This window comes from Mesocricetus auratus, unplaced genomic scaffold (genome assembly GCF_017639785.1).
Source record: "Mesocricetus auratus isolate SY011 unplaced genomic scaffold, BCM_Maur_2.0 Super-Scaffold_100691, whole genome shotgun sequence".
NCBI lineage: Eukaryota > Metazoa > Chordata > Mammalia > Rodentia > Cricetidae > Mesocricetus > Mesocricetus auratus.
Window position 1 is genome coordinate 19,525,327 of NW_024429267.1, and position 15,417 is coordinate 19,540,743.

The window sequence follows — 15,417 nt, forward strand, 5'->3', positions numbered from 1 at the left end:
TGTGAAGTTGTTTTTTCCAAAACGTGTATTAAAACTATGATATTACCTTTAAATAAATGATCACATTTGAAATTAATACTCTTCTACTTCTAGATAGCCTTTGATAGAGTATGTTCATGCTTAACTCTTACCTTTTTTCAAAATGCTTCTTGAAACTGAGTTAACATTCTTTTTTTCCAATTTTTTTATTTTTTGATTTCATTTTACATTCCACCCCCCACCCCCAGCAACACTCTTTAAAGCATCGTTTCACTGCTATGAATGTTTTGATATCTTGAAACAGACTTAATTGAAGTGAAGTTAGTGGGAATCCTGGATATCCTGGATGAAGAAAACCGTCTTCCACAGCCGAGTGACCAGCACTTTACATCTGCAGTTCACCAGAAGCACAAGGACCACTTTCGCCTCTCTGTGAGTTTGCCGTTCTACAGAGGAGCTTCTACTGGGAAGGGAAATCTTTAAGCAAACAGCTGCACTAGATTTCAGATATTGTTAACAACTAGAGTCAAAAGTGATCCAAAGATTAGAACAATTAGGTTAAAGCCAGCAGATATTTCCTATAGATGGTCATAAAAGTGTGTGTGTATGCTTGTGTGTGTGTGTATGTGCGTGTGTGTGTGCTCATGCATGTGCTCACACATGTGCTCATGTGCATGATTGTGCATATGTGTGTGCGAGTGCGCACACACACACATTTGACAGACAAGCTTTAGCTGAGTGCAGTAGCTCATGCACCCAGAGCGGGCAATGATACTGAATTGGCAAGAAGATCAGGCGGTATAAAGATTTGGTAAGGTAAGGCGAGCAATAAAAACAAGTGCCCAGGTTGAGCCCTGTGCCAGTGAAAGTGAGGCTGCTCTTCTGTGAGCGTGGCACAGTTTCCTGTGTTCCTCTCACTCTGCGCTTGTTCCTCCACTCAACTGCCATCCCCTAAGACAGTACAGAATAGCTTCACCCGCGTATAGAAAGCCTGACTTGCATTTCAGTCACCAATGTAGATGTTACTTCCTGTCAGGGAGAATAGCAGCAGGGCTCTCCCCACTTCCCTCAGAAGAAGACAGAAAAAGAAATGAGAGAAGCTGCTTAGAATTGCTTAGGGCTTAGGGTACACGTTGGCAAATGCCTCCATTAACCATATGTGTTTGAAGTTGTGAAATTGAGTAATGGTCACTGCTTTGATGGGTCAAGCTGCTTAAATGAATGGTAACAAATATGCTCATTTGTGGTCATTATTAACAAGTGACAAAGCATATACACACCAAATGTGAGACCCCATTAAAATGGTAAAAAAGAGGCAAAGACAATTTAAAATAAAAAAATTGACAAAACAAACATCAGTGGAAGATAGATTCACTGGCTTCACTGGAAAAACTCGTGTTCGAACCCTCAGAGCCATCTTCTCCATTGACTTACAGTTTTTACGTATCTCTAGTAGTCATCACAATGCACAGCTCGTTTTTAATACTTGGGTGAAAAGAAACAAAACAATATGTGTCCTCAACAAAACTTCTGCTAATACTGACACATGGTTCCTACACCAAGAGTGCTGATCTCAGTCAACATAACTGTGACCAGAATAATCCCAGAAGCTCAAATATCAGGAATGAGGCCTGGTTGCTTTTCTCAGGGAGAACAAACAAGAACAAAGCAATAAATCCAAATTTACATAGGCCATTAGTTTTGCTGGTCTTTTTTGCTTGTTTGTTTATTTGCTTTGTTTTTTAAATAAAGGTGATGGCTATTCATGGAACACTTCACATTGTCCAAGTGCTTGAATGACTATATTTAATCCTACCAGTATCTTTATTCTATAGATGAGAGACAGAGAGGGAGGTAAGTGACACGCCTTGATGGCATGTGAGGATGCGGTGAGTTAGGAGGCAGGCAAGGTGGCGTGGCAGCAGTGCCTCCATTTTGGCTTCTCAGTGACAGCCCTTTCTCTGTTCTAAGAGCTCAGACCTCGGGTCCCAAGGCTTAGCCTGTCCATTTTAAATGGTTCTGTCTCCTTCCCCTTGGATTAGTTGTAGAGAGAGATGTGATCATATATGTGAAAGAATTTCGGAAAGTTTAAATAATTCAAATATATGATACTGTAACTAAATGTTACTGTCGTGAAATGGTGTAGTTTCCTTCAAGTAGTTTCAGGCTCACTGTGTAAAATGTTAGGACAGTTGGTTTTTGAGACACACCAAAAGTATCCTTGTGCTGATATCATGGTTTCCTTCCTGGCCACACTTGAGAATCATCCTATACAAACAGCATGGGGTTGTTGCACCTGCTGTGCAGCCTGCATCCGAGAATGTAGCGAGGTGGACGGGATAGATGACACAGAGACCGGTCGGTTGCTTTTAGAAAACTTTTTGCTCCCCAAGTTGGCTAGGAGAACTCCCCAAGAAAAAACGCTTCCATTTTTAAGGACTTCTGCCATCCATCTACATACAATTCTCCAACCGAGCTCTCACACACCTCTCACAGCACCCAGACTTCTCACCATCCTGGCTGGTGGCTTAATCTCTGGCCCCAGAATCCGGGAGCAGGGAGCAGGAAGAAGCATCTAGCCGTAGGGGGTGTCAAAGTCATGGTGTTTCAGTGAGCAAGCCCTTATCTGAGCCCTATCAAGAGCTTTATAGCACTGAATTGTTTTCAGTAAACATTGTCTCACAGCTGCCTGCTCCTAGGCCAAAGGGGAAGTGGGTTTCTGCTCAAGGTCTGGTGTCCCCACATGGGGTGAGGGAGGTTTAAATCACCTGACTGATTATAATAAGCTTGCAACTGTGTTTTGTGTTTACTTCCAAATAAAATTTTATACATCTGCGAGTGGGTGTGTGCACATCAGGGTAGTGCCTGCAGAGTCCAAAAAAAGGTGTCGGATCACCTTGAGCTATAGTGGTTTTGGGCTGCCAGACGGGTGCTAGAAACCAAACTCAAGTCCTCTGGAAGAACAGAAAGCACTCTTAACCAAGTTTTTGTGTGTGACAGGCATGAATGTACGTGTGTTTTGTTTGTGCCATTCATCCATGTATGTATACTTTGTGTGGGACATTCATCCATGTGTGAAATTTTGTGTGCAGCATTCATGCATGCATACATGTTTTGTTTGTAGCACATGTGTATATGTGTATGTATGTGTGTTATGTTTTTTGTGTGGCAGGTGTATGTGTGTATGTACATGTCTTATGTGTGGCATTCATGTATGTGTATAAATCTTGTGTGTGACAAGTGTGCATATGTATGTGTTTCATGTGTCACAGGTATGCATATGCTTATGTTTCGTGTGTGGTAGGCATGTATATATATATATATATGTCTTGTGTGTGACAAGTGTACATACATATGTGTTTTATGTGTGGCAGGTGTGTATATTCTTATATTTTTTGTGTGACAGGCATTTGTGTACACCTTCCATGTGTGGCAGGTATGCATGTGTGTATGCTTTATGTGTAAGAGGTGTACTCATGTGTATGTTTTGTGTGTAGAAGGTGTGTGTGTGCTTTCAGTGTGGTAGATATGTACATGTATATATTTTGGTCTTATACCAGGTTTATTTCCACAAAGACATAATTAGCTGTTGGTTAGATTCCGCAGATATTTTAAAGTATATTTGACATTTAAAAGTCATGTAATTATGAAAAATGTGAAAATTCTCTTATTATTTTTGGTACCCTGCATTTGGAATTGTCTAAGGAAAGTGACTGGCAGTCTTTTGGCAATGTAGTAACTTATATTTGTGCTTTTTTCTTAGATTCCCAGAAAGTCTAAGCTGGCTGTCCACAGGAACCTCAGAGATGATGAAGGTTTTATCATAAGGCACTTTGCAGGGGCAGTGTGCTATGAAACAGTGAGTACAGCATCAGTGTGTTATAGACAGTGAGGACAGCATCAGTGTGTTATAGACAGTGAGGACAGCATCAGTGTGCTGTGACAGTGAGGACAGCATCAGTGTGTTATGACAGTGAGGACAGCATCAGTGTGTTATGACAGTGAGGACAGCATCAGTGTGCTGTGACAGTGAGGACAGCATCAGTGTGCTGTGACAGTGAGGACAGCATCAGTGTGTTATAGACAGTGAGGGCAGCATCAGTGTGCTATGACAGTGAGGACAGCATCAGTGTGTTCTGACAGTGAGGACAGCATCAGTGTGTTATGACAGTGAGGACAGCATCAGTGTGCTATGCCAGTGAGGACAGCATCAGTGTGTTATGACAGTGAGGACAGCATCAGTGTGCTATGACAGTGAGGACAGCATCAGTGTGTTATAGACAGTGAGGACAGCATCAGTGTGTTATAGACAGTGAGGACAGCATCAGTGTGTTATAGACAGTGAGGACAGCATCAGTGTGTTATAGACAGTGAGGACAGCATCAGTGTGTTATGACAGTGAGGACAGCATCAGTGTGCTATGACAGTGAGGACAGCATCAGTGTGCTGTGACAGTGAGGACAGCATCAGTGTGTTATGACAGTGAGGACAGCATCAGTGTGTTATGACCCTGAGGACAGCATCAGTGTGTTATGACAGTGAGGACAGCATCAGTGTGCTGTGACAGTGAGGACAGCATCAGTGTGTTATAGACAGTGAGGGCAGCATCAGTGTGTTATAGACAGTGAGGACAGCATCAGTGTGTTATGACAGTGAGGACAGCATCAGTGTGCTATGACAGTGAGGACAGCATGAGTGTGTTATAGACAGTGAGGACAGCATCAGTGTGTTATGACAGTGAGGACAGCATCAGTGTGTTATGACAGTGAGGACAGCATCAGTGTGTTATGACAGTGAGGACAGCATCAGTGTGCTATGACAGTGAGGACAGCATGAGTGTGTTATAGACAGTGAGGACAGCATCAGTGTGTTATAGACAGTGAGGACAGCATCAGTGTGTTATGACAGTGAGGACAGCATCAGTGTGTTATAGACAGTGAGGACAGCATCAGTGTGTTATGACAGTGAGGACAGCATCAGTGTGTTATGACAGTGAGGACAGCATCAGTGTGTTATGACCGTGAGGACAGCATCAGTGTGCTGTGACAATGAGGACAGCATCAGTGTGTTATGACAGTGAGGACAGCATCAGTGTGCTGTGACAGTGAGGACCGCATCAGTGTGCTGTGACAGTGAGGACCGCATCAGTGTGTTATAGACAGTGAGGACAGCATCAGTGTGTTATAGACAGTGAGGACAGCATCAGTGTGTTATGACAGTGAGGACAGCATCAGTGAGCTGTGACAGTGAGGACAGCATCAGTGTGTTATGACAGTGAGGACAGCATCAGTGTGTTATGACCCTGAGGACAGCATCAGTGTGTTATGACAGTGAGGACAGCATCAGTGTGCTGTGACAGTGAGGACAGCATCAGTGTGCTGTGACAGTGAGGACAGCATCAGTGTGTTATAGACAGTGAGGGCAGCATCAGTGTGTTATAGACAGTGAGGGCAGCATCAGTGTGTTATAGACAGTGAGGACAGCATCAGTGTGTTATGACAGTGAGGACAGCATCAGTGTGCTGTGACAGTGAGGACAGCATCAGTGTGTTATGACAGTGAGGACAGCATCAGTGTGTTATGACAGTGAGGACAGCATCAGTGTGTTATGACAGTGAGGACAGCATCAGTGTGCTATGACAGTGAGGACAGCATCAGTGTGCTATGACAGTGAGGACAGCATCAGTGTGTTATAGACAGTGAGGACAGCATCAGTGTGTTATAGACAGTGAGGACAGCATCAGTGTGTTATACACAGTGAGGACAGCATCAGTGTGTTATGACAGTGAGGACAGCATCAGTGTGTTATGACAGTGAGGACAGCATCAGTGTGTTATGACCGTGAGGACAGCATCAGTGTGCTGTGACAATGAGGACAGCATCAGTGTGTTATGACAGTGAGGACAGCATCAGTGTGCTGTGACAGTGAGGACCGCATCAGTGTGTTGTGACAGTGAGGACCGCATCAGTGTGTTATAGACAGTGAGGACAGCATCAGTGTGTTATGACAGTGAGGACAGCATCAGTGTGTTATAGACAGTGAGGACAGCATCAGTGTGCTGTGACAGTGAGGACAGCATCAGTGTGTTGTGACAGTGAGGACAGCATCAGTGTGTTATAGACAGTGAGGACAGCATCAGTGTGTTATAGACAGTGAGGACAGCATCAGTGTGCTGTGACAGTGAGGACAGCATCAGTGTGTTATAGACAGTGAGGGCAGCATCAGTGTGTTATAGACAGTGAGGACAGCATCAGTGTGTTATGACAGTGAGGACAGCATCAGTGTGCTATGACAGTGAGGACAGCATGAGTGTGTTATAGACAGTGAGGACAGCATCAGTGTGTTATGACAGTGAGGACAGCATCAGTGTGTTATGACAGTGAGGACAGCATCAGTGTGTTATGACAGTGAGGACAGCATCAGTGTGCTATGACAGTGAGGACAGCATGAGTGTGTTATAGACAGTGAGGACAGCATCAGTGTGTTATAGACAGTGAGGACAGCATCAGTGTGTTATGACAGTGAGGACAGCATCAGTGTGTTATAGACAGTGAGGACAGCATCAGTGTGTTATGACAGTGAGGACAGCATCAGTGTGTTATGACAGTGAGGACAGCATCAGTGTGTTATGACCGTGAGGACAGCATCAGTGTGCTGTGACAATGAGGACAGCATCAGTGTGTTATGACAGTGAGGACAGCATCAGTGTGCTGTGACAGTGAGGACCGCATCAGTGTGCTGTGACAGTGAGGACCGCATCAGTGTGTTATAGACAGTGAGGACAGCATCAGTGTGTTATAGACAGTGAGGACAGCATCAGTGTGTTATGACAGTGAGGACAGCATCAGTGAGCTGTGACAGTGAGGACAGCATCAGTGTGTTATGACAGTGAGGACAGCATCAGTGTGTTATGACCCTGAGGACAGCATCAGTGTGTTATGACAGTGAGGACAGCATCAGTGTGCTGTGACAGTGAGGACAGCATCAGTGTGCTGTGACAGTGAGGACAGCATCAGTGTGTTATAGACAGTGAGGGCAGCATCAGTGTGTTATAGACAGTGAGGGCAGCATCAGTGTGTTATAGACAGTGAGGACAGCATCAGTGTGTTATGACAGTGAGGACAGCATCAGTGTGCTGTGACAGTGAGGACAGCATCAGTGTGTTATGACAGTGAGGACAGCATCAGTGTGTTATGACAGTGAGGACAGCATCAGTGTGTTATGACAGTGAGGACAGCATCAGTGTGCTATGACAGTGAGGACAGCATCAGTGTGCTATGACAGTGAGGACAGCATCAGTGTGTTATAGACAGTGAGGACAGCATCAGTGTGTTATAGACAGTGAGGACAGCATCAGTGTGTTATACACAGTGAGGACAGCATCAGTGTGTTATGACAGTGAGGACAGCATCAGTGTGTTATGACAGTGAGGACAGCATCAGTGTGTTATGACCGTGAGGACAGCATCAGTGTGCTGTGACAATGAGGACAGCATCAGTGTGTTATGACAGTGAGGACAGCATCAGTGTGCTGTGACAGTGAGGACCGCATCAGTGTGTTGTGACAGTGAGGACCGCATCAGTGTGTTATAGACAGTGAGGACAGCATCAGTGTGTTATGACAGTGAGGACAGCATCAGTGTGTTATAGACAGTGAGGACAGCATCAGTGTGCTGTGACAGTGAGGACAGCATCAGTGTGTTGTGACAGTGAGGACAGCATCAGTGTGTTATAGACAGTGAGGACAGCATCAGTGTGTTATGACAGTGAGGACAGCATCAGTGTGTTATGACCGTGAGGACAGCATCAGTGTGCTGTGACAGTGAGGACAGCATCAGTGTGTTGTGACAGTGAGGACAGCATCAGTGTGCTGTGACAGTGAGGACAGCATCAGTGTGTTATAGACAGTGAGGACAGCATCAGTGTGTTATAGACAGTGAGGACAGCATCAGTGTGTTATAGACAGTGAGGACAGCATCAGTGTGTTATAGACAGTGAGGACAGCATCAGTGTGTTGTGACAGTGAGGACAGCATCAGTGTGCTGTGACAGAGAGGACAGCATCAGTGTGCTGTGACAGTGAGGACAGCATCAGTGTGTTATAGACAGTGAGGACAGCATCAGTGTGTTATAGACAGTGAGGACAGCATCAGTGTGCTATGAAACAGTGAGGACAGCATCAGTGTGTTGTGACAGTGAGGACAGCATCAGTGTGCTGTGACAGTGAGGACAGCATCAGTGTGCTGTGACAGTGAGGACAGCATCAGTGTGTTATGACAGTGAGGACAGCTTCAGTGTGTTATGACAGTGAGGACAGCATCAGTGTGCTGTGACAGTGAGGACAGCATCAGTGTGCTGTGACAGTGAGGACAGCATCAGTGTGCTGTGACAGTGAGGACAGCATCAGTGTGTTATAGACAGTGAGGACAGCATCAGTGTGTTATAGACAGTGAGGACAGCATCAGTGTGTTATAGACAGTGAGGACAGCATCAGTGTGCTATGAAACAGTGAGGACAGCATCAGTGTGCTATGAAACAGTGAGTACAGCATCAGTGTGTTATGACAGTGAGGACAGCATCAGTGTGCTGTGACAGTGAGGACAGCATCAGTGTGCTGTGACAGTGAGGACAGCATCAGTATGCTGTGACAGTGAGGACAGCATCAGTGTGCTGTGACAGTGAGGACAGCATCAGTGTGCTGTGACAGTGAGGACAGCATCAGTGTGCTGTGACAGTGAGGACAGCATCAGTGTGCTGTGACAGTGAGGACAGCATCAGTGTACTGTGACAGTGAGGACAGCATCAGTGTGCTGTGACAGTGAGGACAGCATCAGTGTGCTGTGACAGTGAGAACAGCATCAGTGTGCTGTGACAGTGAGGACAGCATCAGTGTGCTGTGACAGTGAGGACAGCATCAGTGTGTTGTGACAGTGAGGACAGCATCAGTGTGTTATGACAGTGAGGACAGCATTAGTGTGCTGTGACAGTGAGGACAGCATCAGTGTGCTGTGACAGTGAGGACAGCATCAGTGTGCTGTGACAGTGAGGACAGCATCAGTGTGCTGTGACAGTGAGGACAGCATCAGTGTGTTGTGACAGTGAGGACAGCATCAGTGTGTTATGACAGTGAGGACAGGATCAGTGTGTTATGACAGTGAGGACAGCATCAGTGTGCTGTGACAGTGAGGACAGCATCAGTGTGTTATGACAGTGAGGACAGCATCAGTGTGCTGTGACAGTGAGGACAGCATCAGTGTGTTGTGACAGTGAGGACAGCATCAGTGTGCTGTGACAGTGAGGACAGCATCAGTGTGTTGTGACAGTGAGGACAGCATCAGTGTGCTGTGACAGTGAGGACAGCATCAGTGTGTTATGACAGTGAGGACAGCATCAGTGTGTTATGACAGTGAGGACAGCTTCAGTGTGTTATAGACAGTGAGGACAGCATCAGTGTGTTATAGACAGTGAGGACAGCATCAGTGTGTTATAGACAGTGAGGACAGCATCCGTGTGTTATAGACAGTGAGGACAGCATCAGTGTGTTATAGACAGTGAGGACAGCATCAGTGTGTTATAGACAGTGAGGACAGCATCAGTGTGTTATGACAGTGAGGACAGCATCAGTGTGTTATGACAGTGAGGACAGCATCAGTGTGCTGTGACAGTGAGGACAGCATCAGTGTTTTATAGACAGTGAGGACAGCATCAGTGTGTTATGACAGTGAGGACAGCATCAGTGTGTTATAGACAGTGAGGACAGCATCAGTGTGTTATGACAGTGAGGACAGCATCAGTGTGTTATGACAGTGAGGACAGCATCAGTGTGTTATAGACAGTGAGGACAGCATCAGTGTGCTGTGACAGTGAGGACAGCATCAGTGTGCTGTGACAGTGAGGACAGCATCAGTGTGTTATGACAGTGAGGACAGCATCAGTGTGTTATGACAGTGAGGACAGCATCAGTGTGCTGTGACAGTGAGGACAGCATCAGTGTGCTGTGACAGTGAGGACAGCATCAGTGTGTTATAGACAGTGAGGACAGCATCAGTGTGTTATAGACAGTGAGGACAGCATCATTGTGTTATAGACAGTGAGGGCAGCATCAGTGTGTTATAGACAGTGAGGACAGCATCAGTGTGTTATGACAGTGAGGACAGCCTCAGTGTGTTATAGACAGTGAGGACAGCATCAGTGTGCTGTGACAGTGAGGACAGCATCAGTGTGCTGTGACAGTGAGGACAGCATCAGTGTGTTATAGACAGTGAGGACAGCATCAGTGTGTTATGACAGTGAGGACAGCATCAGTGTGTTATGACAGTGAGGACAGCATCAGTGTGCTGTGACAGTGAGGACAGCATCAGTGTGCTGTGACAGTGAGGACAGCATCAGTGTGCTGTGACAGTGAGGACAGCATCAGTCTGTTATAGACAGTGAGGACAGCATCAGTGTGTTATAGACAGTGAGGACAGCATCAGTGTGTTATAGACAGTGAGGGCAGCATCAGTGTGTTATAGACAGTGAGGACAGCATCAGTGTGTTATGACAGTGAGGACAGCCTCAGTGTGTTATAGACAGTGAGGACAGCATCAGTGTGCTGTGACAGTGAGGACAGCATCAGTGTGCTGTGACAGTGAGGACAGCATCAGTGTGTTATAGACAGTGAGGACAGCATCAGTGTGTTATGACAGTGAGGACAGCTTCAGTGTGTTATGACAGTGAGGACAGCATCAGTGTGCTGTGACAGTGAGGACAGCATCAGTGTGCTGTGACAGTGAGGACAGCATCAGTGTGCTGTGACAGTGAGGACAGCATCAGTGTGTTATAGACAGTGAGGACAGCATCAGTGTGTTATAGACAGTGAGGACAGCATCAGTGTGTTATAGACAGTGAGGACAGCATCAGTGTGCTATGAAACAGTGAGGACAGCATCAGTGTGCTATGAAACAGTGAGTACAGCATCAGTGTGCTATGAAACAGTGAGTACAGCATCAGTGTGTTATGACAGTGAGGACAACATCAGTGTGCTGTGACAGTGAGGACAGCATCAGTGTGCTGTGACAGTGAGGACAGCATCAGTATGCTGTGACAGTGAGGACAGCATCAGTGTGCTGTGACAGTGAGGACAGCATCAGTGTGCTGTGACAGTGAGGACAGCATCAGTGTGCTGTGACAGTGAGGACAGCATCAGTGTGCTGTGACAGTGAGGACAGCATCAGTGTGCTGTGACAGTGAGGACAGCATCAGTGTGTTGTGACAGTGAGGACAGCATCAGTGTGCTGTGACAGTGAGGACAGCATCAGTGTGTTGTGACAGTGAGGACAGCATCAGTGTGCTGTGACAGTGAGGACAGCATCAGTGTTTTATGACAGTGAGGACAGCATCAGTGTGTTATGACAGTGAGGACAGCTTCAGTGTGTTATAGACAGTGAGGACAGCATCAGTGTGTTATAGACAGTGAGGACAGCATCCGTGTGTTATAGACAGTGAGGACAGCATCAGTGTGTTATAGACAGTGAGGACAGCATCAGTGTGTTATAGACAGTGAGGACAGCATCAGTGTGTTATGACAGTGAGGACAGCATCAGTGTGTTATGACTGTGAGGACAGCATCAGTGTGCTGTGACAGTGAGGACAGCATCATTGTTTTATAGACAGTGAGGACAGCATCAGTGTGTTATGACAGTGAGGACAGCATCAGTGTGTTATAGACAGTGAGGACAGCATCAGTGTGTTATGACAGTGAGGACAGCATCAGTGTGTTATGACATTGAGGACAGCATCAGTGTGTTATAGACAGTGAGGACAGCATCAGTGTGCTGTGACAGTGAGGACAGCATCAGTGTTCTGTGACAGTGAGGACAGCATCAGTGTGTTATGACAGTGAGGACAGCATCAGTGTGTTATGACAGTGAGGACAGCATCAGTGTGCTGTGACAGTGAGGACAGCATCAGTGTGCTGTGACAGTGAGGACAGCATCAGTGTGTTATAGACAGTGAGGACAGCATCAGTGTGTTATAGACAGTGAGGACAGCATCATTGTGTTATAGACAGTGAGGGCAGCATCAGTGTGTTATAGACAGTGAGGACAGCATCAGTGTGTTATGACAGTGAGGACAGCCTCAGTGTGTTATAGACAGTGAGGACAGCATCAGTGTGCTGTGACAGTGAGGACAGCATCAGTGTGCTGTGACAGTGAGGACAGCATCAGTGTGTTATAGACAGTGAGGACAGCATCAGTGTGTTATGACAGTGAGGACAGCATCAGTGTGTTATGACAGTGAGGACAGCATCAGTGTGCTGTGACAGTGAGGACAGCATCAGTGTGCTGTGACAGTGAGGACAGCATCAGTGTGTTATGACAGTGAGGACAGCATCAGTGTGCTATGACAGTGAGGACAGCATCAGTGTGTTATAGACAGTGAGGACAGCATCAGTGTGTTATGACAGTGAGGACAGCATCAGTGTGCTGTGACAGTGAGGACAGCATCAGTGTGCTGTGACAGTGAGGACAGCATCAGTGTGCTGTGACAGTGAGGACAGCATCAGTGTGTTATAGACAGTGAGGACAGCATCAGTGTGTTATGACAGTGAGGACAGCATCAGTGTGTTGTGACAGTGAGGACAGCATCAGTGTGTTATAGACAGTGAGGGCAGCATCATTGTGCTATGACAGTGAGGACAGCATCAGTGTGTTATGACAGTGAGGACAGCATCAGTGTGTTATGACAGTGAGGACAGCATCAGTGTGCTGTGACAGTGAGGACAGCATGAGTGTGTTATAGACAGTGAGGACAGCATCAGTGTGTTATGACAGTGAGGACAGCATCAGTGTGTTATAGACAGTGAGGAGAGCATCAGTGTGTTATGACAGTGAGGACAGCATCAGTGTGCTGTGACAGTGAGGACAGCATCAGTGTGCTGTGACAGTGAGGACAGCATCAGTGTGCTGTGACAGTGAGGACAGCATCAGTGTGTTATAGACAGTGAGGACAGCATCAGTGTGTTATGACAGTGAGGACAGCATCAGTGTGTTGTGACAGTGAGGACAGCATCAGTGTGCTGTGACAGTGAGGACAGCATCAGTGTGCTGTGACAGTGAGGACAGCATCAGTGTGCTGTGACAGTGAGGACAGCATCAGTGTGTTATAGACAGTGAGGATAGCATCAGTGTGCTGTGACAGTGAGGACAGCATCAGTGTGCTATGAAACAGTGAGTACAGCATCAGTGTGTTATGACAGTGAGGACAGCATCAGTGTGTTATGACAGTGAGGACAGCATCAGTGTGCTGTGACAGTGAGGACAGCATCAGTGTGCTGTGACAGTGAGGACAGCATCAGTGTGTTATGACAGTGAGGACAGCATCAGTGTGCTGTGACAGTGAGGACAGCATCAGTGTGCTGTGACAGTGAGGACAGCATCAGTGTGTTATGACAGTGAGGACAGCATCAGTTTGCTGTGACAGTGAGGACAGCATCAGTGTGCTGTGACAGTGAGGACAGCATCAGTGTGTTATGACAGTGAGGACAGCATCAGTGTGCTGTGACAGTGAGGACAGCATCAGTGTGCTGTGACAGTGATGACAGCATCAGTGTGCTGTGACAGTGAGGACAGCATCAGTGTGCTGTGACAGTGAGGACAGCATCAGTGTGCTGTGACAGTGAGGACAGCATCAGTGTGTTATGACAGTGAGGACAGCATCAGTGTGTTATGACAGTGAGGACAGCATCAGTGTGTTATGACAGTGAGGACAGCATCAGTGTGCTGTGACAGTGAGGACAGCATCAGTGTGTTATGACAGTGAGGGCAGCATCAGTGTGTTATGACAGTGAGGACAGCATCAGTGTGCTATGACAGTGAGGACAGCATGAGTGTGTTATAGACAGTGAGGACAGCATCAGTGTGTTATAGACAGTGAGGACAGCATCAGTGTGTTATGACAGTGAGGACAGCATCAGTGTGTTATAGACAGTGAGGACAGCATCAGTGTGTTATGACAGTGAGGACAGCATCAGTGTGTTATGACAGTGAGGACAGCATCAGTGTGTTATGACCGTGAGGACAGCATCAGTGTGCTGTGACAATGAGGACAGCATCAGTGTGTTATGACATTGAGGACAGCATCAGTGTGCTGTGACAGTGAGGACCGCATCAGTGTGCTGTGACAGTGAGGACCGCATCAGTGTGTTATAGACAGTGAGGACAGCATCAGTGTGTTATAGACAGTGAGGACAGCATCAGTGTGTTATGACAGTGAGGACAGCATCAGTGAGCTGTGACAGTGAGGACAGCATCAGTGTGTTATGACAGTGAGGACAGCATCAGTGTGTTATGACCCTGAGGACAGCATCAGTGTGTTATGACAGTGAGGACAGCATCAGTGTGCTGTGACAGTGAGGACAGCATCAGTGTGCTGTGACAGTGAGGACAGCATCAGTGTGTTATAGACAGTGAGGGCAGCATCAGTGTGTTATAGACAGTGAGGGCAGCATCAGTGTGTTATAGACAGTGAGGACAGCATCAGTGTGTTATGACAGTGAGGACAGCATCAGTGTGCTGTGACAGTGAGGACAGCATCAGTGTGTTATGACAGTGAGGACAGCATCAGTGTGTTATGACAGTGAGGACAGCATCAGTGTGTTATGACAGTGAGGACAGCATCAGTGTGCTATGACAGTGAGGACAGCATCAGTGTGCTATGACAGTGAGGACAGCATCAGTGTGTTATAGACAGTGAGGACAGCATCAGTGTGTTATAGACAGTGAGGACAGCATCAGTGTGTTATAGACAGTGAGGACAGCATCAGTGTGTTATGACAGTGAGGACAGCATCAGTGTGTTATGAAAGTGAGGACAGCATCAGTGTGTTATGACCGTGAGGACAGCATCAGTGTGCTGTGACAATGAGGACAGCATCAGTGTGTTATGACAGTGAGGACAGCATCAGTGTGCTGTGACAGTGAGGACCGCATCAGTGTGTTGTGACAGTGAGGACCGCATCAGTGTGTTATAGACAGTGAGGACAGCATCAGTGTGTTATGACAGTGAGGACAGCATCAGTGTGTTATAGACAGTGAGGACAGCATCAGTGTGCTGTGACAGTGAGGACAGCATCAGTGTGTTGTGACAGTGAGGACAGCATCAGTGTGTTATAGACAGTGAGGACAGCATCAGTGTGTTATGACAGTGAGGACAGCATCAGTGTGTTATGACCGTGAGGACAGCATCAGTGTGTTATGACCGTGAGGACAGCATCAGTGTGCTGTGACAGTGAGGACAGCATCAGTGTGTTGTGACAGTGAGGACAGCATCAGTGTGTTATAGACAGTGAGGACAGCATCAGTGTGTTATAGACAGTGAGGACAGCATCAGTGTGTTATAGACAGTGAGGACAGCATCAGTGTGTTATAGACAGTGAGGACAGCATCAGTGTGCTGTGAC

The 15,417-nt window shown here is 46.7% G+C and overlaps 1 protein-coding gene across 12 annotated transcripts in view; it reads left to right on the forward strand.

Moving 5' to 3' along the window:
• Window positions 1-15,417, forward strand: part of Myo6 (myosin VI) — a 149,731-nt gene that overhangs the window by 86,900 nt on the left and 47,414 nt on the right. For all 12 annotated transcript variants that reach the window (XM_040740225.1, XM_040740224.1, XM_040740233.1 and 9 more), the window contains 2 exons: window positions 284-411; window positions 3,743-3,838. In XM_040740225.1, coding sequence (XP_040596159.1) covers window positions 284-411; window positions 3,743-3,838 — 224 coding nt within the window. The remainder of the gene's footprint in view (window positions 1-283; window positions 412-3,742; window positions 3,839-15,417) is intronic.